Source organism: Anguilla anguilla, chromosome 14, assembly GCF_013347855.1.
Source record: "Anguilla anguilla isolate fAngAng1 chromosome 14, fAngAng1.pri, whole genome shotgun sequence".
In the NCBI taxonomy this organism is placed as follows: domain Eukaryota; kingdom Metazoa; phylum Chordata; class Actinopteri; order Anguilliformes; family Anguillidae; genus Anguilla; species Anguilla anguilla.
The window spans coordinates 38,097,353-38,123,486 of NC_049214.1; the positions used below are offsets into that span (position 1 = coordinate 38,097,353).

At 47.0% G+C, this 26,134-nt stretch overlaps 1 protein-coding gene across 2 annotated transcripts in view; it reads left to right on the forward strand.

The window, feature by feature from the left end:
- brinp1 (bone morphogenetic protein/retinoic acid inducible neural-specific 1) overlaps positions 1-26,134 on the forward strand; it is a 111,993-nt gene that overhangs the window by 26,689 nt on the left and 59,170 nt on the right. For both annotated transcript variants that reach the window (XM_035392432.1, XM_035392431.1), the window contains exon 2: positions 11,122-11,389. In XM_035392432.1, coding sequence (XP_035248323.1) covers positions 11,172-11,389 — 218 coding nt within the window. In that variant the 5' untranslated portion in view covers positions 11,122-11,171. The remainder of the gene's footprint in view (positions 1-11,121; positions 11,390-26,134) is intronic.

The window sequence follows — 26,134 nt, forward strand, 5'->3', positions numbered from 1 at the left end:
TTACCCTGGCTAAATGAGCTAATTGGCTGTTTACACCAACACTGGTTCACTCGTAGGTTAGATCTCAGTGAAACGTTGCATATAGGGACAGAAGGAGTCTTCGGCTGTCATTCATGCGCCTATCAGGAAATGTAGCTCATTTTCAGATGGTGTAAAAGTTAGGGCTAATTAAGTAATTAAGGCCAGAAGTTGGAATGAAAACCACAAACAGATACGGCCCTCGTTGTCCACGCCTGCTCTAGCAGCTAATGGTTGCCAGTTTTGTGGAGTCCTCACCCTACTGAAGTTTTGTTCCAGGATTTATAGCGAGATTATAAATAAAATCTGGCAACCCAATTCAAAATGCAGTGGAGTGGCCACACAGCCTGTTTTTTGGTGATTTCATGTATGCTTGATGTTGTGTCCCTCAGTGTCCCCTGCAATGTGCTGAACTATTTTGTGCCCATTGCCCGAGGCTGTTCTCAAGCACTGAAATCTGAGGGTAAAAAAAAAAAAAAACTGAAATTCTGGAAATGTTCGTAAAAAAGAGCATGAATTAAGGGACACTCCAGGGAGATAGTGAAGTGCATGAGAGACAGGTATGTGAGTTTTCTAAGCCTGGCTGTCATATAATTCCCAGTTCATTCAAAGTTCAGGTTTTTCATTTCTGAAACTAAATCTAAACTGAGGGACGTCCTGCGCCCCTGAAAGTGCCCTGGTCCTCGCTCGGCACAAGTGCGGCTCCCCCCAAAACCCACACGCAAGAAAAATCCTCCACGCTGCACAGAATGAACAATGATTGACGCGTTCTTACAGGAATGAGATGAAAAGTCCCTGATTTTATTAACATCACTGCAATGTGAAGAGCGTAAAATGTAGTGGAGATTAAGAAAGAGTGTCGCTGGAGTAGCCAAGGTAATAAAGTGCTCTCCAAGAGAATCCGAATCCAGAGAGGACACGACAACAGTGTCGGTTTACCTGCATAAAGTACATGCATAAATAAATGAAATTAATAAAGAAAATACTGTATTTGCTGTATTATGCATTATGTGATATGATGCTTAATACATTTTAGGACTGTGACTGAGTAAACCTAACTGCTGGGCAATCATTCATAAATAAATAAATAATAAATAAATAAATAAATAATAATCTGTCATTAGTGGATGTAAATCTGACAGAAACCATGGCAACCTTGAGCCACTCTCTCCATTTGTACCCGTGACACACACAATAGGGATATTCTTTATCTGGGCTCGACATTTAAAAACAAGCAAAGCGTGTTATAAAATGACACGCTTCCTGTGCCTACAAACTATCTGTACTTAATGCTGATGGTTTATTTAATTAACGGACTCCATCACAGTCACGGGCTTGACATTTAGGAAGGGTAATGAAATTAGCCATTGTTCTCGCCACTGCTAATCACCCACGGTCAAACGCGCAAAATCTGGGAATGCGGTATTTTCCGATTTTAAAGTGCGATTTTCTGCAGTCGATCAGTGGGCCTTGACAAAGGACAACCACCGTTTTGCGATACGTTATTTTCAAACACAGGTTTCATTTTTCTAGTTTGAACGACTAGTTTGCGGAACTAGTCGTTTAATTATCTGTAAATGGTTTGAGTTTGATTATCTCGGGCGTAACATCTACATCGAAGCCTTTATGAGTTTATTTGCCTTGCTTGTGATTTTGTGATATCGTGATTTCATGACTTTCCTAGTTTTGGATGGGGCAGAATCAGAGCCCCGAGCAGCCACCCGGCCAGGGGGCTGTAACACCCCCCCCCCCCCCACCCCGCGGGCGCTTCGGGTCGACAGGCGAAGGGGCGCGGGTTAGCGACGCGTCGCTATCGATCTCCCCCTCCGAAGCCGACCGCGGCGCGGCGAAGCTGGCCGCAGGTAAACAGGGCGATAACTCAGACCATTAGCGAATTAGTTTTCTTTCTTTTCTTTGCCTTTTTTTTTCTCTTTTTCTTTTCGGACCCGGCCCATTGATCGGGGGCGGGACCGTCCTGCCCTCCGATTCCGGACAGTCCCGCCCACGGGGCGCTGTGCCGGCACCAAATAAGGCCACTCGAGAGAAGGAAAAAAAAAAAGAAAAAAGTTCGGCCTCTTTCTTCTTTCTGTCAGTTTCCCGGCAACTGCAGATGGTAGGCCATTAGTGTGGCAGTCTGTATGTTAACTGGAAGCGGGCTGGGGGTGGGGGGGGTGGGCGGGCAACTTCATAATTCGACCCTCCCATTTCTCCCTGTACTTCTTGTTCCTTCCTCCATCCATCTTTGATCCCCCCCCACCCACCCCCCAAACCCTTCAGCTGAAGACCGCAGTCTGGCCTGTTAGCCTTGACTAATATTAACGAGGAGAGGAACCAGGAAGGAGAAGGAAATCCCCTCAAGACCGGAGAACTCCTCCCCGACTGACGCCGATGTGCAACCGGTGCTGGAAAGACAAAAAGGAAAAAAAGGAAAATAAATAAGCTGTGAAATAAAGGTTGTGTCGCAGAATGAGCCGCACAGAGACGGCGAGAAAAGAAAAATGAATCAACCAATGAAAACCAGGCTGATCGCTGCTCAGTGTTCCTGGGGGCGTGTCACACACTGACATCACCAGCCTTTCTGACTCTTGACCTTGAAATGGGTGCCAAATGCAAGCACACAGTAAAATGTCCAGTGTTGATTCAACTCTTAACAGTGTTAATTCAACACAAGCAGATAACATTTGGTCCCAATCTGGACCAGAGTGTGTCTAAATGTTATCTGTTAGAGCTGAACGAACACTGGGTATTTTGCTGCGTACCATTAATAGATTTCAACAGGAAAACTCGCCCCGGTCCGTGTGTACACCGACGAGAATAAGACACGTTTTGTGCTTGCGCGTGAATTTCGACGGGACGGAAGAGGGGGCCGTCCGAACGCGTCAGTTACTCGCGCCAGGTGCCCTTGCTGTGAGAAATGTTCTGTGCTTGCGCGTTGGCACTGTGCGCAGTCAGCAACCCATTTACGCAGCTGCGTTTCAGCGGAGGAACCGGGGTAAATAACAGCGCTCAAGGGTAAAAAGGGTGGCGAACCGCACTGGGGATTCAAACCCGAGACAGCGCGGTGCAAACGCACCAGCTGCCACCAGGCAGAATCCTCCAGGGACCAAGAGGAAGGAATCACAACCTTTTCAAGGGCCCGGTTCATCCCAGGGTAGTTTTTAGTGTATTGTGAATCCTGAGCCTGTTCTCCCCGGTTACTGGAAAGCCTGTGCTATCCGCTGTCTTCTTCAGTAAACAAATCAACAGTCAGAACGCATACTCGGAAACCCAAGGGCAATTCTCTGAAAATTGCTTGATATTTGCGAGAAGAATGCCTCTCTCACACAGAGAGAGAGAGAGAGAGAGAGAGAGAGAGAGAGAGAGAGAGAGAGATGGAGAGACCGAGAAAGAGAGAGGGAGAGGGAGGGAGAGACAGAGAGAGAGAGAGAGAGAAGGAGAGAGATATCTGGGGACAGAAGTATTGCTTGATGTGCTATTTTCTCAGATGAGTGCATAGGGGATTATGGATGTCCCTGTGCTTTCATGTCCAATTCATTAGAGAATTTAATTGTTTTTCTCCTCAAATTTGGTTTATTTCAGGTTGAGGGCCATGGAATATGTGTGTCTGTGTGTGTGTGTCTGTGTATTTATGTCTGTGTGTGTGTGTGTGTGAGTGAGTGTGGGTGTATGTGTGTGTGCGCATGCGTGCGTGTGTGTCAATGTCAGTGTGTCTCTGTATTTATGTGTGTGTGTATGTGTGTGTGTACGTGCATGTGAATGTCAGTGTGTCTGTGTATTTGTGTGTGTGTGTGTGCATGCATTTGTGTCAGTGTGTGAAAAAGAAAAACTTTCACCTGCATCTGAATTGTCTCTTCATATAACCCCTCACTGACAAACACTCCTTTCCTTTCTCACTTGCTGTAAACTGCGAGCCGCTTGCATAGAGCGATGAAGATCTAGCTCGCAATTATACTGCCTGCCACACAGAACATGGGCTATCTGAGCATCTGTCCTGGGGGGGGTGCTCTTCAAATCATGTTATCTTGGATAGGACATTATTGTCTGCATGCTTGCCAACAGCACCACTGGGGTCAGAGTCAGAATGGCGCGATTGTTGTAATAAAAAAGGAAAGAAAAAAAAAAAAATCATTTTTTCAAAAATCAAATCATCTTTCCTTTACTGAACACGGCTAAGGGGGAAACTGATTATGTAGCAGAGCCCATTGCCCCATTATCATCCCATAATTACTGCGTCCGTGCTATCGAGGCATCGCGGGGGGAAAAAAAAACACATTCCGCTGTGATGTCGTACATCACCGCAGCCAAATAATCTGGCGTCTCTCCGTAATTGCGGCGATGGTTGGGGAGCCATCGGGGAGCTCCGGGGCGGACAGATTTGGAAATGGGAGTCGGGGGCGGCTGTTGGAGAGGCCCGGTCGTTTGAGGCGCGCGAGAGCCCGGCTAATGCGCTGGCTAACGGGCTCTCTCATTATCCTCAGCACCCCGGCCCCTCTGTGGCCTTCAGCGGTCCGTGGGCATTTGGCTGATGAAATCTGCTGCGGGTCTCAGAAAAAACCCCCATTACCGGCGCAGTGAAGGGAGAGGCATGACATCACCCCCACCATGACATCACCCCCCATTCCATTCTTTCTTTCTTTCTGCTGGACCGCAACAGCCGGGCCAGCCCTACAAACACGAACGTTCGTGACAGAGTGACTGAGTCAGTGATGAAGTCACACCATTGGTTGGCCGGATCACGTGCGTTAGGTCCAGTCATATACTAGGTTTTAACCTGGTCTTGTTTTCTTTATTTCTCTCTTTCTTTGGAAATGGGATGGGATATTTTTTCTAAATTTGCCTGTTTGCTGTTTGGTATGGGATGGAGATGGGGATGGGGGGGGGGGGGTGGGTGTTTGTGTTGAAAGAGAAATCAACAGTAATCTGTATAGTCAAGAGTCCTGGATCTATCCTGTAAAATTTAGCTGTGCCATTCAAGTAGCCCATTGAAAGGGGTTACATCACACCGACATCTGGAAGGTGGAACATCTCAACATCTCCAGGTACATTCTGTATGTAGGCTTGTGTAGTGTACTGGCTCTGGAACTGCTTCCTTAAATGAGACATTGCCAGTTTGAATCCCAGGTTGGGGTACTGCTATGCCTTTGAGTCCGGCAGTTATCTTGGGCCACTTAAGTATGTACATAGCTTTAAAAATGGCCGTCGTTTCAAAATGTAGCTCTGTATGAGGTCAACAAGGCAAAGAAATACTGTTGTAAGTGTAGAACATTGGAAAGTTTAGAAGAATTGTTCTTGGGGTCCACGAGTAGAAGCTGCTTACGGCTAAAGGCCCACAAAGTATTCACGCTTTGTTTAACCTGTGCCAGATCTTGCTTTTATGAGTTCAGTTGATTTAGTTTATTTATTTGACAGGGACAGTGTACAGTTTTCAACAAGGCTGTTAGTACATCCGGTATATTGCACCAGGAGATAGCTCAGAGGAAAACATCTTTTTTTCCCTTGGCAGGTTTCCACTAAACAACAGAAATGTTTAAGCATTTCTAGGTGCCAGAGCAATGTTTAGCTCAGTCACCTGTTGTCCTGTTTTTTTATTTATTTATTTATTACTTTGAAAAAAAATAATGTACTTCGCAAATAAGGAAACCAAGGCTGAATTTCCTTATTGGTGAAGTACATTATTTTTGTTACTGTCTTGCCATGTTTCATTTTTTACCGTACTGCCCATAGCACTAAACCACTAAATATTTTACTGTCCACAGTAACATTAGGCCCATTGGAGGAGCCTTTAATGACATCAGTCTTCTGTAATGAATGGAACATTCCTGTTAGCATGTAGCCATTCATTAATATTGCAGAGTAGCTCCGTCTTCTACAGTTAATGCATATGCATACACACACTCACACGCACACACATACACACACACACGCACATACTCACACACATACACACACACACACACTCTCACTCACACACACACACACACACACTCACGCACATGCACAAACACACACACACTCACTCACTCACTCACTCACTCACTCACTCACTCACACACACACGTGCACGTTTACACAAAGCCTCCGCACATACGTGTATCTTTGTCTCCCGGCATCTGCCGCCGTCGCCTCTACATTCAATTAGACGACGCGGCCAACCGCAAATTAGCCCGAGCTAATTAACGATTTTAAAGGGGGCTTCGCTGAACGATCTCTTTTCGGGGATTAGTCACTGTCGCAGCGTTCCGGGTTAGCGGCGCGGCGCGGCTACCTAGCGCGCGAAAACCGGCTCCGCTCTCCGATTTCTGCCGAGTCGGCAGGAAAGCTCGGCAGCTTTTAAAAATAGGCAGGTAAACAGACACAACAGCCGCGGTTCTGCAGACCATGCAAACACGCCGCAGTGTGACTAATGCCTGCCCCAGGAGATAATGACGCTGACAGAAAACTCTCTAGTGGCAAAAGATTTTTTTTCCCCCTCTTACATTCTGCACTCTTCAGGTTTAACATCAAATAAATTATAATCCACTTAAAATTGTCAGGGAGCTGAACTGAGATATTCGAACGCAACCCCCACCCCTAGCCCCCCCCCCCATCGATCTCCTGCGATCTGACTGTGCGTCGTCACGGTTTCGAGAAGGCGTCCTCCAATTAAAAATGCAGGATCTGTGCGGCGACGGGTTGCCATGGAGGATCGAGGCCTCCCGAGCCATTCTCGTGGGAGGTGCTGGCAGGAGCTGACAGGAGCAATCGCCGATTGATTTGAGCCAATCGAAATTCCACGCTGTCTGCGGCAGAAGTGCTCTGATTGGTCGGAATCGATGGTCTATTGATAGCACATGATAGCGCCGCATATCTGGGATTCGGTAGGTTCACTGGCCGCTCTGAACCAGTTTTTGAGACTAATCACATGCGGCCATGATCTCCTTCTCTTCACTGTCCAGCACAGTATGGGGAAATGGGCCATTTTAAGTGTACTTCAGTATATATATAACTTCAGTAGACACATATCTTACTGAAAATAGTGCAGAGCCGTAAATGATTTTGTCAATTTTTGAAACTGGGAAATCAAAGATAAACTCGATTAAGCTAACAATGGCCAAAAAGCAGTTCATATAGGCTAAACAAATTGCTTAGATCACATCTGTTGTAAATGTAGTTATTAACACGGAGGATAAAGTGTCAGATATAAAGTATGTTCCTGAAGCACATAATTAGCTAACTGACGTGCGCGTGCACACAGGTGTAGCTTGGTAGCTGTGCTATTTGCAGGTTTGTTTGATGTTATTTTCAGGCTCGGTAGAGGCCTACCCTTAGCATGAGCGTATATTTGGATGGGGACAAGGCGTAACTTCCTCGCCAATTAGATAGATACATAGATAGATAGATCGTTTATTTGTCCTCAAGGAGGAAATTCTTTTCCACAGTAGGTAGCATACATAAGACAAACACGTAAGACATACAGTAGGGAATGTTGCATTTTTGCCACCAACAATTTCCTTACATCCTTTCTCCAGTAATTATTATCCACACTACAACTCTGTTTCCAGCATTATCCTAATTTCTACTGCATATGTAGCATAGTTACTTGTATCGGAGAATGTATTTATGTAAGTATGTACATATGTATGTATGTGTGTATTTATGTATGTATGAGGTGGATGGATGTGTGTGTGTATGTATTTATGTATGAATATATGCAAGCATGTATGTATGCGTGTATGTATGCATGTATTCATGTATATATTACATTACATTACATTACAGGCATTTAGCAGACGCTCTTATCCAGAGCGACTTACACAACTTTTACATAGCATTTTACATTGTATCCATTTATACAGCTGGATATATACTGAAGCAATTTCGGTTAAGTACCTTGCTCAAGGATACAACGGCAGTGTCCTACCCGGGAATCGAACCTGCGACCTTTCGGTTACAAGCCCAGTTCCTTACCCACTGTGCTACACTCCTCCGTATATGTATGTATGCATGTATGTATGTACGTATACATGTACTGTTTAACCTTAAACTGACCTACATTTCTTAGCATAGCGGTGTCCCGCTGTTTAATGCTGGATTAGCCCCATTCGTTTTATTTGGTCCCCCATTCGTTTTATTTTTGGTCTGTTGTCTGAGGCAGCAGAAAGAATGAGGGGTTTTTTTTTGCAGACGAGCACTAATTTAATGATGCAGTCTCAGGCTTCTGAAGCCAGGGGCCAAAGTTCTTAAATGCAATTACACAGGAAAACGACTCCCTTATCAGTCAGCGTGGAGAGAGCTCCTCTGGCTACAGAGCGCTAACGTGCTGCGTAGCGCCGGGCGAGTGTATCGTGCTGTAATGTGCCCTGCGAAACGATCATTGTATTTTAGCTTCGGTTCGGTTTTGAGCGGCTGCGTCGCTCGATAGCGCGCCTGTCTGTGCGCCGCGCGGCACGGGACGGCCTCGCGGCGCCCTCGCGCGCCGGGCCGGCCGAACTTCGCTAACGGCGCAAACGCGCGGCCGCCAGACAGCTGCGGAGAAGTCCTCCGGCGGGAGAAGCGCTCGGTCCGAGGCGGCGACGTCCTTTCCTTTTCCCCCCCCGTCCGCGTTAAGTGGCTTTTGAAAGCGGCGGCCATTTTGACAACAGCGTAGTTTCTTAGCGAAGCCCGAGGACGGAATTGTTTTCCGGATCTCGGTTCACCTCGAAATCAACTTTTCCGTTTGCGCGTTAGCTGACGTACGGCTACAAAGAGAAGATAATAAACAAGCTGTGTCTCCCGTTAAAGGACGGAACTGAAGAGGCAGAAGATTAGAGGACTCGGCTAATCCCGGAAACTCCGCTGCTCAAATCTTTGCGAGCTAATTACTGCGAATGCATAAAGCCCTCAGGGGAGAGCGCACGAGCACTGGAGAAGTCTGTTTATCATACGGGCTGGATTGATTAACGCACGCGTGCGCTGATCGATATTGCGATTGATATATCGCGATGGATTTTTAAATGCCCGCAGTTTCACTGTCCCTCAAATAGCCCCGCTGTAAATCACCGTGTCGACCTGAAGATTGATTGGTTGACTAAACATGGCAAAATACAGCACATATTTCTGCTATCAAGTGTACATTTTTGCACATATAAGATATGTTATAATAGACAACTTCCATTACAGTAAAGAATTAACCGTTACAGCTGCAGAATATTAATGAAAACAGATTTCATATATATGTGTATATATATATGTACATATACACATATACACATATATATATACACATATACACATACATACAGTTTTAAGGCATTAGCAGTACTGCGTGTTCAGTGATCTCAATATTGCTTAAAACGAAATAAGGGCCTACAGTATCTATAAAGCCAAATGGAGGTCCATGTTGTCATGCAGTGCTCTGCCTGGTGTTGGCTGGTCACAGCGGTGCTTCGACAGAGCTGCAACACGCACTACAAACCCGCCGGCGAATCGTGTTTTTTTTAATGTTCCCAAGACCGGGAATAACATGCCAGCGAAGCGCGTCGCGCGGTTTACGACGGGAGACGTTAGCGCACGGAACTTCCTGGCTCTCGCGCGCGCGCGCGCGCGGTGATTAGTCTCCGTGGATACGGGCGAGGCTTGGCACCGACGCTAAAGCTAATGTTTGAGCTGGCGGGACGCGGGGAGCCGGGGCGCTGGAGTGGCGAGCCGTGCCGGTGTCCAGCTGTCAGCGCGGCGGACGAGCGCCGCTCTCCAGGAAGCGGTATTCAGAAAAACGCTCGGGGGGGGAGTTAATTGCGTCATTGAACTTGAAACTCTGCGTTCAGGCTAGATTAAAGTATCATTTAAAAAAAAATTTGCAAATAAAAATACAACAGGGGTCAAATGCAAGATAATGTAGCCAGGCAATGCATCTTTAGTTAAAAAAAAGAAATGTAGTTTGTGGCAGAAAAACAAGACAATAATTATCTTTCGGTTGTGATATATGCAGTTTTCATCAAATTTTAATACTCTCATTTCACAATTTTCCACAGTAGGTAATTTAAATGAACACAATATGGGCCTGTAATATATATTAGGATATTATGGGCTGTTATGTTTAACAATGCTGCGTAATATCGCGTCAGCACAATATGGAGCTGCTTGCGCGTGAAGGTTTCAAGGCGCGATTGTTATGTGTGAGGTACCGCACCGTTCCGTCCAACGTTCAGACCCCGCTTCCAGGGGTTTACACTGAGGCCCGCCCTGATTGGCCGAGGGAGTTCCGGCGGCCGCGTTCGCGGGATGCTTCCCGTCTCCAATTAGACGAGCGGCGACCTCCCGCGCGGACAGCTCGACGGCGCACTTCATCACGAAGCGAGCTCTTAGCCCGCGTCTGAACTTATCACCGAACCAATTAGCTCTGAGACGGAGGAAGGCCGTGCCCGGCCCGGCCCCTCGCCGTCTTCCTCGGCGAAAGGGCAGCCGTTCCTCGTTAGCGCGGAGCGAGCAGCAGTCTGGGGCGCGTACGCCTGCCAGGCGGGAGGGGGGCGGGGGGGGGGCGGGGGGGAGGGGGGGCGGGGGGGGGGGGGGCTACGAGGGGACGGGGGGGTGGATTAAAGAAAGAACGGAAAACAACGACGTCAACAAAAAAAATAAACGAGATAATGAGCAGCGCTCCGTGCAGACGGCGGCCTCTTAGCTGCGCCGTCTCCTTTGTCTCCGTCAGACGCACCGGCTAATTTTACTCAGGCTTTTATTTTATTATTTCTTAACTTAGTCCTGCCCCGGGAATCTTTCTGAGTAATGACAGTGTTTTTATTCTCTCTCTCTCTCTCTCTCTCTCTCTCTCTCTGCCTCTCTCTGCCTCTCTCACACGCACATGCTTTCTGGCTTTCCGTCTCTCAAATATTCTCTACTCGCATATTCTATCTGCCCCTCTTGCACTTTGTCTCTCCCTCCAACCTCTTCCTCTCTCTCTTTCTCTCTCTCTCTCACACACACACCCACACGCACTCTTTCGTGCTCTGTCTGTCTTGCACTCAATCTCTCTCTCACACACGCACACACACATACCCACACAAACACTTTTTCATGCTCTATCCTTCTTGCTCTCTCTCTCTCTCTCTCTCCCTCTCTCTGTCCCTTGCTCTCTGTCTCCCCCTGCAGGTCTCCACAGAATGGAGCGAGAATGAACAGAGAAAGGCTGCAGGAAAAGCATGAACTGGAGGGTCATTGAGGTCACCTGCTTCCTGTTTATATGGGGCCATATAACAGTTCAGTCTTCCCGCCAGGATCCGTCCGTTGCCGAGCACCATGTCTCCAAGCAATTTGATTGGCTCATCTCTGACCGCGGGCCGTTCCATCACGCGCGGAGCTATCTCTCCTTTGTGGATAGATTCCGGCAAGGATTTACAACCCGATACAAGATCTATAGGTGAGTGGCGGACTTTCCCCTTCCTTCGCCGCCGATGTCGGGAGCTGGGTCCATTTTGAAAGCGTACGCGGCAACCAGCATATCCAAACCAGCATATTCCGTCATCGTGGAACAACGATGAAACACACGGTGGCTTTATCGCTTCGGTGTTCGTGTGTCGAGGCTCACGGTGGTTTCGAGGCTAGCCGAGCAAATCTTCCCTCGCTCCTCCCGATATCACCCCCCCCCCCCCCCCCCCCGGAGCCTCCCACCGCGCCGTCGCCATGATGCCATGACGCGCGCGCGGAGCGTCGCTGCTAAACCCCGAGCGCTAGCGGCAATATCTCACATCAACAGCCGGCGCCCAGAGGACGCTAATGCAGCTGACTAAATTAAGAGGATCCTGCCCGTGGTGCAGGTAATTCTGTTAGGCCACTGCAGCCTCCCAGGCGCAGGTGGCTCGTGATGTAACCCAGACGCTAACTAGCGACGTCTAGGCTAACAGGCCTCGGCCTGCGCTTGTGTTGAGGGCCTTCCCCGACACATCCGCACCGAAACAAATGTCCCTTTCTCAACGTCTGCGTAGGGACGTGTTAAACACGCAACAGCAGCTTCCAAGAATATTATTACCAACGACTGCTACTTCCACATTTCTACTTCTTCTTTTTAAGTTAAACTACGTTTATTTAGCAAGTACACCGACGCAGAGTGGCTCACAGGGAGAGGAACACGAGTGCGTTCGGTAGGTTTTTACGAGAGCAGATCTGCAGACGGACCCGTTTATGTCTTTCTCCGGTTGGCCGGACGTTTGGGCATTTAGCAGCCGCGCTAATCTAGAGCAACCTGCGCGGTTTTACACTTTTTTGCAGACGACGCGTTTACACAGCTGGGTCTTTACTGAGCCGGTTCAGGTTAAGTGCCCTGCTCGGGGGTGCAGCGGCCCCCCAGCTGGGAACGGAACCCACACCCTTAGAGTTGCAAGCCCAGTCCCCGCCAACCGCCCCCCCCCCCCCTTCCTCGTTCCTGTCTGATGCCGTGACGGTATTGCTTGTAACATTTGTGTAAGGCCGCGGGTAAGCGCTCTATCTTTATGGTGCGTCCCCAGCTCGAGCAGATATCCGGACACAGCCAGCCGACGCACAAGGATTTAGCCTTTCACTTGTTCACTCCTTGGAAAAAGTACAGATGGACTGTTACTCCTACTTACGATACGGTTTAGCTTAGCTATAGCCTATAACTCCCCCTGGAAGGCTAGCTGTCTTCCATCCAACAAAAATAACAACACTATTGCTATGTCCCCCCCCCCTTTCTTTTTCTGTACTTCCACTTTGCCCCACCCCCTCTCTCTAAACGTATGGAAACCTTCCCTTCACATACAACGTTCAAATGGGTGCAGCAGTTCGGTCTCACGTCTCGCATTTGTCTTCAAGGCAAGGGTGTCGAACTGAATCCCGCAACATCGTTGGGTTTTTTCAACAAGCTGCCAATCGAGGCCCTGAGAACGAGGCGTGTGGATTCCTCAGCCAATCGGTGACTTAAGCGATACACTCGTGAACACCCTGGACTGGAGTTTCGCACCACTGCTGTAGAATGACGAGTGGGGTGGTTATGGGTAATTTGGAAAGTGACTATAGAATGGAAGGGAGACATTACAGGAGACTGTGACAGCAGTGTTCAGTCACACGTCTTGTGCCATAGCTCTAGCTTATACCACAGTTGTTACTGAAACGAGGGTTAAGAGCAATGGGATTTTAACTGCTTACTGGAGGCAAACAGCACACTTCTTCTCTCATCTGTAGCTTAGTTTTTTTTTTCCTCGCTGAAATTTTAATTGGTTTACCACGTGCTTTCCGTCTTTTTCCGTCATTCGTTTCCATTTCTTTTCCAGGAGTCCAGGCTTGTTCACGTTTTTCAGTTCACTTTGACTATAAGACAGTTCATAAGTAAGCTGTGAAAATGAATGCAGGTACTGTACATTAATCCAGTCTGGCCTGTTCGTTCATCTGCCTGTATGGCCCGCCTCCCCATCCTTCTGTTCTGTTTCCTTTTTATTCATCTATTGCACAGACATCCACTACTCTGAGTTCATTGCATTATTCTATCCGTTTAATTTCCGAGGAGATGTCCCTGTCCAGCACTTAGCCGAACATTTCTCACCTTTCAGGACCAGCAATGGCCATTAGCGCTAGGAAAAAAGCAGGGCCTGCTGGCGTACAAAATCACTTTTGAACGATTTGAAGAGATTTTGCTATGCTGCTTTAATGTGTGAGACATGTGGCTTTCGTGCATGTGACATTTCATACAGCTGTTGTATAAAATGACATTTATTGGCAGGTCGGATATGTTCACCTCAGTGGCTGTTTTATTCTGTCAGTCATGTGGTGCATTTTGATTCATTTCAAACTCTGTGTGTACAAGCTATTTGAAAAAATGAACAGAACTTAGGTGAACACTTAGGGGAGCGGTTTTGACTTAAGGACACATTAACACAAAGCGCAAAACTGCATCATTGCTTAAGGCTTTTATCATTATTACAGTCGCTACCGATGTAATTAGCCTGTAGCTAATTATATGCATCTTTAATGTGGTATAGAGAATGACAAACAGCCCCCAGTTTTCAAATGTCCTCATCACTAATGCCTGCATACAGTGTATCCCCCATATCTGCCCACACAATAAAGAAAAACGTCTCATTTTTCTCTTACAAAGCTGGTTTACTTAATTCCCAGCACTCGTGTTAACTCATGATGCATCATAAGTGTTCTGCAAATTGTCACATTTTGGATCTAATTCCAACTGAAGAAGCGGAAGACTCAATTCTTATTCGCTAACGGCTGGCCCATTTCAGACGCTGTGAACTTAATGGGCTTTAAAATAGGAAAGCAAACGCTGCAGACTTGATGGTCACAGTTTAAAGAGCGTGTGTACATTTCTGAAGCCCCGGCGATGCATGCATAACGCAATTCAGTGACGTGACGTTACATTCTCATAAATTATTTGTGAGTGTATGCGATTCTTTATTAAGGGTGACAGAGTGCATGTTACGCGAAATGCTCTTCTGAAATGTGATTTAAAAAAATAAAAAAAACACATGATGTCACATCGCTCGGTGTATAAGCCCTCTAGCCAGCATTTACGCGCACAAGCTGATGAAAGGTTTGGAAGGGTGTGTTTTGCGAGGCGAGGAAGCTGTGCGACAGTCTTAGCGAAATCACCCGGAACAGCGGGACCGTAATAACAACCAGAACGATTTTAAACGAATTATGGCGTGGGCGGTCGAGCGACATAATCGTAAAAAAATATCGGTACCCGCTGCACGTCTGTGACGACGCGGGAGTCGTCTCCTCCGGACGAACCTTGTTAAAACCGGAGCGACTCCACGGCGGCGAAAACGCTGTGAACGGCTGCTTCCCCCCACGCGACGCACTCCCCTTCCGTTCTGCTAACGTCGCGTAAGCAAGGCAGGCCACTTCTCCTGTTCCTGTCAGTGCAACCGAACAGATTGCCTATAAACGGTCACGTCCACGCTAAAAAAAAACGCTAATGCATTGGACAAGAAGGAGGAAGAAGACTGTCCAGCAAACTGGAACAAGCGTGTTGTTTTATTTTTTCATTACGTTCATGGGTTTTTTTTTTGGGGGGGGGGGGGGAAATTACGACACGTGCATGTATAGAACGAGGAAAGAGAAACCCTGGTCCTTGGCTTTCATATATCACTATCTCTAAACAACTCAATATAAACATCAGCGCTGAATCAATAAACGGACATCTGATCGAAATCAAACATTCGCACCCTGCGAAACTTCATTACCACAGTAAAGCCTTTTCTTTTCATCGTCGCTGTTATAAAACCATCGATCTGAGGCAAATGTAAATGAGAATAAATAAGCAGTGAATTAAAAATAAATATGCTGCAAAAATAATTGTACCGTATTCTGAGTAAACACGCCACTGCAGAGCAGAATTTTAGGTGGATAGTGTTTGAAGAAGGCATGAAGAAATGCAGACTGCTTAACTGCGATTCTTCACTTCGCACCTGAGGAATATTGTGTGAAAACTGTGAGCTTTGTGCACATTTTAACAGCACTCTTCCCCCCCCCCCCCCCCCCCCCCCCCCCTGTGATGGGCGAATTTAAGAGCCCGAGTTCCCTGTTTTTGTTTCTTGAGGTCTTTCCTGTTCATTTCAGTGGCTGGAGAACCTCTTGTTTTCTAAGGGGGTGGGGGGGGGGGTATTATCCATTATCCAGGTTACCAGTCCATTATCCAAGTCAGCGCTCCATTATCCTACCCTTATCCGTTATCTAGTTTACAGCTTCATTATCCAGCCATTACCAATGATCTAAGTTAGCGCTCCATTATCCTCTGTTATCCATTATCTAGGTTATCCATTATCCTGCCAGTGCTGAGTCGACCTGCACTTTTTAATCTGTTGGTGTCAGCGAAAGACACGCCTTTCTCTTAGTCGGCGCTAGCTCTCCTGTTGCAGTGTGTGGCCTGTGGAGTGTTCAGGAAGGCATGTCAGGCTTTCTGAAATGCGCTGTTCCCGCAGGCAGCTCTGCTGTGATCATCGGCTCCGCTGAACCCCTCTGATTTTGCGGTCTATCAGGGTCATGTGACAAGCGTCTTGAAGAGTGCCATTTTATCATAAGTCCAGTGTGTCATGCCATGTAAACAGAATTAATACATTTGCACTGTAAACATTTGGCATTGTATGTGGGCCAGTTCTAGCCTCTGTGGTGAGTTTCCCAGCGTCTGTTCAGCGTCAATCTTCGCAGTTTCCATTTCTCACATTTTCAACAGCGCTACGACACCGTAGTGTGAATTATGCAAAATCCCCTACAGCCGGTCAAAAAGACACCGGTTCATTGAGCAGTATTCATACGTTGTTAGAGAGTCTTAGCGCGTATCACCATCATTAGTAACAACCAGCATTTTAAATCTGCCTGGCAAAATGCCAATGTACAATATCATAGCTAATTGACAGCTGAAATAGTTTATTTTTAATGTGGAGCAGCAGCTATTTGATTGATACCATCTCCAGTGGGAGGGGGATTGGTGAGAATGTGCTCGGGTTGGCTTGGAGACTTTTAATCAGTAGAAGGAGGTTGTCACTGCTAAAGGTTCAGTTCATCGGGAACCTGTCTGTGTTCAGTCTTGGAAAATATTGAATCTTTTTTATTTTTTTTATTTTTGCAATTACTGCCTTCTCACAAAACACAAAGCAATTTAAAAGTCAGCAAAGGTGGCTATGCATGTGTAAAAAAAAAAAAAAAAAGAAACAAATCTAGATAAGTGCTGTTGTACATGATCGGTAAGATCCTATTTTTTATGAAGTTGGATTTGGGAAGCCTGCAGTTAAAATCCACTGTCTCTTTTTGAATACATAACTCTTTGGTTACCGGCCATAATAAATACAGGACTAATTAAATTGAGAGACCAATCATAGTGATTTTGGTGCCATCCAACAAATTACTGCTTTCGCTAAGTGCATTAAACTAGGTAATTATACGGATGAAGCAACCAATCAGAGAACAAGCTCGTGTTCCAATATCCACCTGGTGCAATTGTGCTCAATTAGTATTAATTACGTGAGTAATTGAGATTGTTCCAGTGACCTGAAATGTAATCTTTTTTAATGATTGCTTATCATGAATCTTGATGAGGTGGCTGCCTCCTGATACGTCCGCTGAGGAACAGAATTTTCGGGGAAACGAACCTGAGGGGACACAAAACATGTGAGCGCGCGAGCGGGTGGACTGCGTAGAGAGAGAGGAAGAGTCTGAAATGAATGTTGCCTGACTGCTTGCTTGGGGGGGGGGGTGTTGGCTCATTAAAATGTGGGTATTATAAAAGAAACATGTGGCCTCAATTATGACAGCCACCAGTTTAATTTGCTCTGGGCGCCTCTAATGAAAGGAGGACAATTAAAACCTCTTTGCCGGGGTCCGTAATGACGGCGGTGATGTCACAGAACGCAGGACAACAACGGCGCGGTGCATTTTCTCTGAAATGCCAGTAGAGGCAGCGCAGAGCAGCCACCAACCTGACGAGTTTCCTGCAGGGAATTCATGTGAAAATGCGAAAGGAAAATTATAAAATAAAGTCGGCTGACATCTGACGGTGTGGGAATTATAAAAGCGCGTTGAGGCAAGTTGAACGTAATCCTCAGTTTCTATGCACCTCGGCACTATTAAAAAACAAAAGTAAAAGACAAACCTTTTGAAGGATCAGTTTTTTTAGTCATCACTGACTGCAAAACATTGGCCTGTTCAAAACATGTATAGCTGCTTCTCCTAACGCACAGAAGTGTGAAAACACAGTACCTGTCTGCGTGGGTGTTTGGCAGACAAGTAGCGGTGTTTGTAGGCCTGCTAGACACAGGTAACTGCCAAAATAAAAGAAACACCAACCATAGTGTCCCTCTCTGTGAAGTTCTCGAAGGGCTGTTCTTGATAAAGCCGCCGGCCCACTCCCTTGATTGATGTTTGCAGACGGCTGTCACAGAGCTGCTTGTCTGTTTTGCCTTGCGTCTCTGGCCAGTGTACGGACATCACGGTCAAGGAGGGTGTGCTTTAGACTACAGTGGCCATTCCCTCGCACTTCCATGGTAACATCACATTAGTCACTGCTCCTCATGAAACATCAGAGTTCAGCACTCTTAGTCACTGATCCTCATGAAACATCAGTGAGTTCAGCAGTCTTAGTCACTGCTCCTCATGAAAGATCAGTGAGTTCAGCAGTCTTAGTCACTGCTCCTCATGAAAGATCAGTGAGTTCAGCAGTCTTAGTCACTGCTCCTCATGAAAGATCAGAGAGTTCAGCAGTCTTAGTCGCTGCTCCTCATGAAACATCAGAGAGTTCAGCACTCTTAGTCACTGCTCCTCATGAAACATCAGAGTTCAGCAGTCTTAGTGGCTGCTCCTCATGAAACATCAGAGTTCAGCAGTCTTAGTCACTGATCCTCATGAAACATCAGAGTTCAGAAGTCTTAGTCACTGATCCTCATGAAAGATCAGAGAGTTCAGCAGTCTTAGTCACTGCTCCTCATGAAAGATCAGAGAGTTCAGCAGTCTTAGTCACTGATCCTCATGAAACATCAGAGAGTTCAGCAGTCTAAGTCACTTCAATATACTGTGCATCCCTCATTTACTCACGTGTTTCCTCTATTTTGTCTGTAACTCACTGAGGCATTCTGTTGGAAATATAGCTAATGATATGTACATTACCAGCCTTGATAAAGTGTAACCTGAGTACTTATACTTTTTTTTTCCTGGATAGACATTTCCGATACACACACACACACGCGCGCGCACACACACACACACAAACATACGCACAGATACAAGCACACACAAGTGTGCATGCCCAACGTGCAGGCACACACAGGCTTTAACTCACTCGCTATCTCTCTCTGTCTCTCTCTCTCAAACACGGGCATTTTATTTTTTCTCTCACACATGCACAGAAACACACACCCACGCACCCATGCACACACACACACACACACACACCCACGCACCCATGCACACACACACACACACACAGCTAAATCAGTTAGAGTGCAGTTTCATATTGTGTCCGGCGAGCTGAAATGAGGTGTAATTGGCTGAGAGACTGCCGTGTTGTCACAGCTCAGCGACGGGCCGTACACTCGGAGGCTCTCACGCGCTCTGCGTCTCTCTCTGCCGTTCGCGCCGTGAAAGACGTCGAGGCGTCAGCGCTAAAATCTAAACACCGCCCCTTTAATATCCGCGGCTTCGCTCTTTTAATCCTCCCGCACGTCTGACCGTCGGGTCGACAGAAACAGGCACACGAGAGCTCTCTCCTTTCACTCAGAGCCCAGACTCGCTCGCTCCACCATTTCCCCTCGTCTGAGCCGCCGCTCAACACTCTCACAGTCAAGAGCTTTCTTCCGAGATGCCTTTAATTATACTGACAGATAGGGCCTCTCTCTCTCTCCATCTATCTCTCTCTCTCTCTCTCTCTCTCTCAGTGGGGTGCTGTGATGTTGATGAGGAAGGAAGGCTTTGCCTTGATTTTTGATCTATTAATTTTTGTTGATGCAGTATGGCTGTGTGTACATAAGAGAACTGTGAAGATTATCTGTCCCTCCCTCCCTCTCTCTCTCTCTCTCTCTGCCTCTCTCTCTCTCTCCCCCTCTGACACACACACACACTCAATTCCCATCCCCTCTCTCACTCTCACTCTTGTTCTCAGTTTCCCCTTCTCCTCACCTCACACATCCAAAATCTGTCGCTCTGGATAAGAGCGTCTGCTAAATGACTGTAATGTAATGTAATGGTGACATTTTCATGTAAGCGTTCACACTTACATAGTGCCCATCTTAACAACCGTGTGGCATATGCTGACGTTGGTTTTACGCTGTCAGACTGAACATGCTAGCTTTTGAATATCACGCTATTACTCAGTGCACTCATCATGTATTGGCAATAGTCCTATGTGCGATACAGTACATGTCCTGTTTGCTTTTATTTTTGTAAGAGAAGTGTCCTCATTATGCACCTGGTGCAGGCTTTTATTTTGAATTGCAAAAAGCTGCAGAACAGATCCTGTTACAGTAGATTAGGCTAGCTGAGCTAAGCAAGCTGAGCTAAGCATCAGATGCAGCCATCAGCCGACTGATCTCTGGCCTTGTGACAGGGCAATTAAAGCCCACATCAATACCAAGTGTAATTCATAGCTATTCTTATTAAAAATTAATCAGGAAAATCTGTGATCACATCTGTCAGACAACTGCAGAGCCGCCTGACAAACCCTACCTCTCCCCTACCCGCCCCCCCCGCCCCCTCCCCCCCCCCCCCCCCCCCCCGTCACTTCACTGAGAACTCACTTTGTCTTTGGCTGACAGTTTCCACCCTTTTCTCAGGCTCTCGTGGGATTTGTAGTTCTTGTCTCCTCTGCTTTGTAGGCTGTGGGCCTCATTTACATCAGTAGTTTCCTGGAGCGCATGAGATGGATGCGATCTCAGCTAATGTACATCATAAACTCTGCACGCGAGCAGTAGAGTAAATACGCCGACCCGTCTTCCCCATAAATTCTGCATCATAATGGGACGCTGTCCCGCTAGCCCAGATCCTGTCTAACCACATCAGACCGTGCCCCCCTGAGAAATTAATTCACTGTACTTCGTTTTCTACACGGCAGCACAGGGTTTTTGTCAAAGCCGAAATTAGCCCAAATCATTTTTTTTGTTATTATGAAAATGGTGTGCAAACGTGGCTCGCTGTGTGGAATCGGTGTGTGGAAGAGGGAGGGGGGTTGCTATCAGCATTGTGGTCCTTCCACAGAAATGAGTGGCATTTTAGTCATTATATAAACACTGCAAAAAACAGTCCGTCTAACAAGTGTCTTCTAATGAGACTTAAAATCGTACTTCTTCCTCTCAAATAGGAGGTATTGTTTGTTTTAAGTTACTTTTTCATGACAAGTGATTTTGTCTCACCCAGTTAGCAGATCTCGAAATGAGATCAATCTCACCCCATTGGCAATAATTTGTCTTATTTAGCCAAAAAGTTTAAACCAGAAACAATAATAAGAGTTAAAGTCTAAATATAAGACTAAAGTGCTTGTCAAGATTATTTATTTGACTTATTTCTTGGGTTTTGCCGATATATAAAATAACAAAATACACTTTGGTGATACCATATTTGTGCTGGTGATAAAGACTTCTACCTCCAAAAATAACAACACCACCAAACAAAATCGCGAGACATTTGAAAGGCTGCAGTCCTGTGAATTTCCCAGGAGATAGCAGGGAAGCTAATCGGGCTGCGGGCCTTATAATCAGGAGTGAGTAATGCCGTCCTCTCTGCCCGGTTCAGCGGGGTACGGGGGGGGGGGCTGTGCCGGAACTGTATTCCGCTTGAACGAAGCGGGCGGTCTGCCGTTGGCGGTGGCAGCGATCGCTTTTCCGAACCGTCCGTCGGCGGGACTGTCCCAGAGGCGCGCGGCGCGGGCTAACGTTTTCGTCTTCGCGTCGCGCGCGAGAAAAATGCTGTCGCTTACGGCGTGCGGGAAACGACGCGACCGGGCCCGGTGCGTCCGAGAGGGCTCTTCCCTTCACCGGGCTTCCCTCGCCCTTCCCTTCGCCGCGCTCGAGCGCTCGATTGCGGTCTGAACGCGGGCCGGGGGGCCCAGGAACCCAAGAGCAGCGTCGGGCCCGTTTCGTAATCCTGTTCCCGACGCCTTCGATCGAGGCTGACCCTGTTTGTTGTGGCGTAGGGTTTTTTTTTTTTTTTTTTACATCATTGTTCTAAATCCCCACCTCCTTTCTCTTCTGTGGATAGGAGAGAAAGAGAGAGAGAGAGAGAGAGAGAGAGAGAGAGAGAAAGAGAGAGAGAGAGAGAGAAAGGGGGAAAGAAATCCAATATAAATGCAAATCCCCTCATTAATGCATTTTTAAAGACTGAATAAGCAGTTTACAGTAATCAAACAGGGTAGGAGGGTGCTACCGTGAATGAAAGTGTTTATGAAATAAATGGTTTGGTGCGAAGTTCGTTGGCCTGGGACTCTGCGCCAGGCTGCGGAGGCCCTGAAGTGGACCCTTTTGTATGGAGATTTATTAGCAGACGGAGGATTTATACTGACTCAGACCTGATACGGCTCATGAAGATCTAAACCAGAATGTGGGAGTGGGTGATTGCCCCCCCCCCTCCCCCCCCCTCGGCCTCGGCTTCACAATGCGGATGCATGAATGGGTGTCCTTTGACAACAATGTAAATCTTCCTGTTGTACTCAATAATAACCGAGGCCATTGAATACTGTGTGCATGACCAAAAAAAAAAGTAGAATCTATTGTCTTGCTTTTCTTAACCGTAAACAATAGCGCAAACCTCCATAGGCGCGCTGAATTTCATTGTTTGCGGAGTAAACAGACAAGGGGGGGATTGGGGGGGGGGGGGGGTGGTCGTTATTGTACTGACAGAGGTGAATGCAGATAGTACCAGGGGACCAGCTGTCTGTTTATCGAAAGAAGGATTTTGTCTGGGGTTGTCGGGTGGCTCGTCACGCTAAAGCGCCGGTCCTCAGTGCGGCGATAAGTCTCCGTGTTCTATGTTCAATTCAGGCTAACCGAGCTCTGCAGGTGCCTAGCGTTGCTAGCCCGTGTTTCCCCCCCTAGCCACCTGGGTCACACTGGAAGCGGTACATTAACAATTAGCCGCCGCCGCAGTCACGCTAACCCGCGGGTCACGCCTTTACGACGGCCGATTTAGCCTTTTCGGGTGACCCCTTTTCGTGGGACCAGGTGGAAGGGGGCCAGAAGGGACTCTCAGTGATACGTGCGAATCCCACAGCTATGTGTCTGCGACGTATGCAAATCGCAGGGCCTGAATAATTTCGCGTTGCTTAATCGGGCCGACTCTAATTACTTTATGAAAATGACCCGATAGCACGTTAGCACGCGGCGGCCGCGCGCTCTGATTTGCATGGCGCTAATCCTCTTTGCCTGAGCCCCCGCGCGGCGGGCGCCGCCGAGCCTGAATTGCACCCTCATCGGCGTTTCCTCCGGCGCACACCTTGTTTATCCCCGAGGATTACAGTCTCCCTCTGCATGGAATTTGCCGCGTAGAGCAACAGACCAAATTATGACCTCGGGAGATAGCTGGGGGGAAAAAAAGAAAGTAGAAACTACCGTTTGAAGTAAAAATGTTGAGAGGATCCAGGTATTAATCCAGGAATGAAAATGTTTATATGTAGAACCTTCAACACAAATTGGGAAGTCATTCAAGTCCTTGGGAAGCAATTTTAAGCATTTCAGATGGATTGGAATGTCATACTTACATTGCAGTAGTCTTATTTTTAAGTGTAGTGGGCTACTTTGATTTTGTAGCTGCAATCATTAGCTTGCACTAATAACCAGCGACCAAACTAGTTGTAACTGGGCTGTAACTAAGACATTATTTATTCATTTATTTAATTTTATTTATTTATTTATTTGTTGGCTTTTCAGTACTGCTTGGTTTTGTGTTTCCCTTTCTTTAGATCAATCGCTGTTGAATTTCTCCCACTGTATTCTTGAGCAATAATGCTAAAACATGCTCTGCTGTCTAATTTCATTAGAGTGCCATGCTTTTTTTAAAATCTATTTATTTAAAGCAAGGCTTCTTGCATCAGCAATCATACGAAACCTTTATAAGGCATAAATCCACTTCAGCTGCTTCTGGTCTGACACCGGCTTGTTTGACCGATCAGCCTGTAACTGAAGTCTGTCTCTTGTGTTGTACTGTAAGAGGCCGAGCGTAATTGTTATGTTCCCTCGATGTACGGCTGAACTCTGCGAGCAGCAGCTCTTCGGAGCCGAGCTCGGTCGGGAAGCGCTCGTTTCGGTCCCCCTGCGGTCTGCGGCGGGGGCATCTTCCTCTCGGGGGGTCCAGGAGGGTGAAAACGGGCCGATTTTCCGGCGTTCTCGGGACGCGATGATTCGCGCGCTCGGGCCCCGGGGGGGGCGCCGCGACGTTCGGCGAAGAAGCCGCGACGTGGGGGCGGGAGGACCTTTTAGCGCTCGTAACATTTTGGAGAGAGGGCGGGAGTGGCGGCGATTGGTTCAGATTGGGGGCTGCGAGCTGTGGGTTTGTGGGTTTGTGACAGGTCCGGGGGGGGGGGGTTATGTGGGGGGGTGGGGGAATGTTTTATTTAGGGGGTTGTTGAGCTGGCGGGGGTAAGGGGGTGGCTGGTGGTGTGGACCAGCAGGTAGTCAGGCGACGGAAGGGAGAAAGGTCAAGCGCAAGGTGAGCTGGAATCCATTAAAGAACGATGTCTCGTCCCTCGGGCCTCTCTCTCCCACACCGGCGCCCTCCGCAGGGAGGCAGTGGTAACTGCAGTCCGGACCACGCCATGAGCAAGGCTTCCGCTCACATTCCTCAGACTAGCTATTTTTATACACAATTTATCGGAATTATTTACATATTTATTTTTAATAGGGTTACGCTCCCAGCGTCTTTCAGTAGCTCAAATAAAACTGACAAACGGAACGGTAGTGCTAGAGAGGAAATGATGTCACTCCCTTTTCAATCACCCAAACCCCCCCCCCCCCCCTCCCTCAAACCCCTGCTGAGGGATTAGTTAATTACTGCAGGGAAGAACTGGCAATTAGTAGAGAACTGGAGTTGGACGGACTGTCAGAGTTAGGCACCGACTATTTTTACTGTGTTTGAAGAAGGGGCTCTGTTCCCCAAAGACTCTGGTGGAGAAAACAGGACGTCATAGATCAGGGACCTCAAACTCAAACCCTGGAGGGGTTGTGTCTGCTGGCGTTCGACGTGTTCCTGCACTTAAGAACCTAATTTAAGTCATTGACTGTCTAAAGAGTCTGCACACTTTGTGTCCGGAGCCTGAATTGCCTGCTGATTGAGAGGTAATTGCAAAGGGTAACAGAGATTGCAGCCCTGCAGGACTATCGCTTATTTGTTACAGAGGTTAACAGCCAGCAGGCTAGCGTAGTTTTTTATTTTTTTATTCTGGTGTTAGTTTTAGTCATGGTGGCTAAAACACACACATGACTTATAGTTACAAAACTCTAATTATATTAAGTTTAAAGCCTTCGCTGGAATCTTAATTGCTTTTGTCCCATATTGGTTGTAAAAATATATATATTTTTTTTTTGTTGCCAAGATTTGTCAGTTTAATTGTGAAAACCAAACCCAAAGGAAAAAGATGATCATTTTTCAGATTCACGCCCGTTGTAATTTAAAGCCATTTTATTTCCATGAGTTAATTACGCTTTTTAATTAAAATCCTAAAAAAAAAAATCTTTCATTTTATCGCCAGAATGCCTTATCTCTCACACGCACAAAATGGCCGTGGAGAGGAAGGAGAAACACTTTAACGGTACGAAGACCTTTATTTTTAGGACATTCCTAATATTACTGGGACTTCGATTTCACAACAGCACGGGCAGTGTGAATAGGCCGATAAAGTATTGGAGCTGTTTTATCGCCATTTTTCACAAGCTTTCTATAAGGCGACAGGTGATGGGGAAAATGAAAGAGGAAGAAGTAATCAAAGACGAAAGAGGTTATTGACTCCTTTTGAGGGGCAAAAATGACGACTGCTTTAAAAGCGCGAAAAAGAACTGCGCTCACAGAACACAGGCTAATACCTGCTTGCTTTAAAAATTAACAAAAAAACAAAATGGCGAGTGTGCACAGATTTTTTCGGCGGGGCGAACAGTTGTTCTCTCAGTGGGGACAGCTCCAGGTTTTGGCGCGCTCTTCTGACAGAGGCTTGTTCCCGCTTACTTGCTCTGTACGTCTGAAACGGGCACGGGCGATCCCTACTGACGCTTCGGCAGTTTGATTCGTACTGTCTGCCCATCGACTGCTGGTCCTGGATTGACTCTCGGCCGGTTTCATTTTAGCTGTGTGTGATGATCTTTCAGAGAAACACTGAGTGTGTGCCTCACACACTGTCTATGATAACGCCCGAGAGTAGCAGTGTGTGTGTGCCTCAGATTAACAGTGTGTGTGTGATAACGCCTCAGAGTAACAGTGAGTGTGTGATAATAGCTCAGAGTAACAGTGTGTGTGTGTGTGTGTGATAATGCCTCAGAGTAACAGTGTATGTGTGCGTTTGTGAGATAATGCCTCAGAGTAACAGTGAGTGTGTGATAATGCCTTAGAGTAACAGTGTATGTGTGCGTGTGTGTGTGTGTGTGTTTGTGAGATAATGCCTCAGAGTAACAGTGTATGTGTGTGTGTGATAATGCCTCAGAGTAACAGTGTATGTGTGCGTTTGTGAGATAATGCC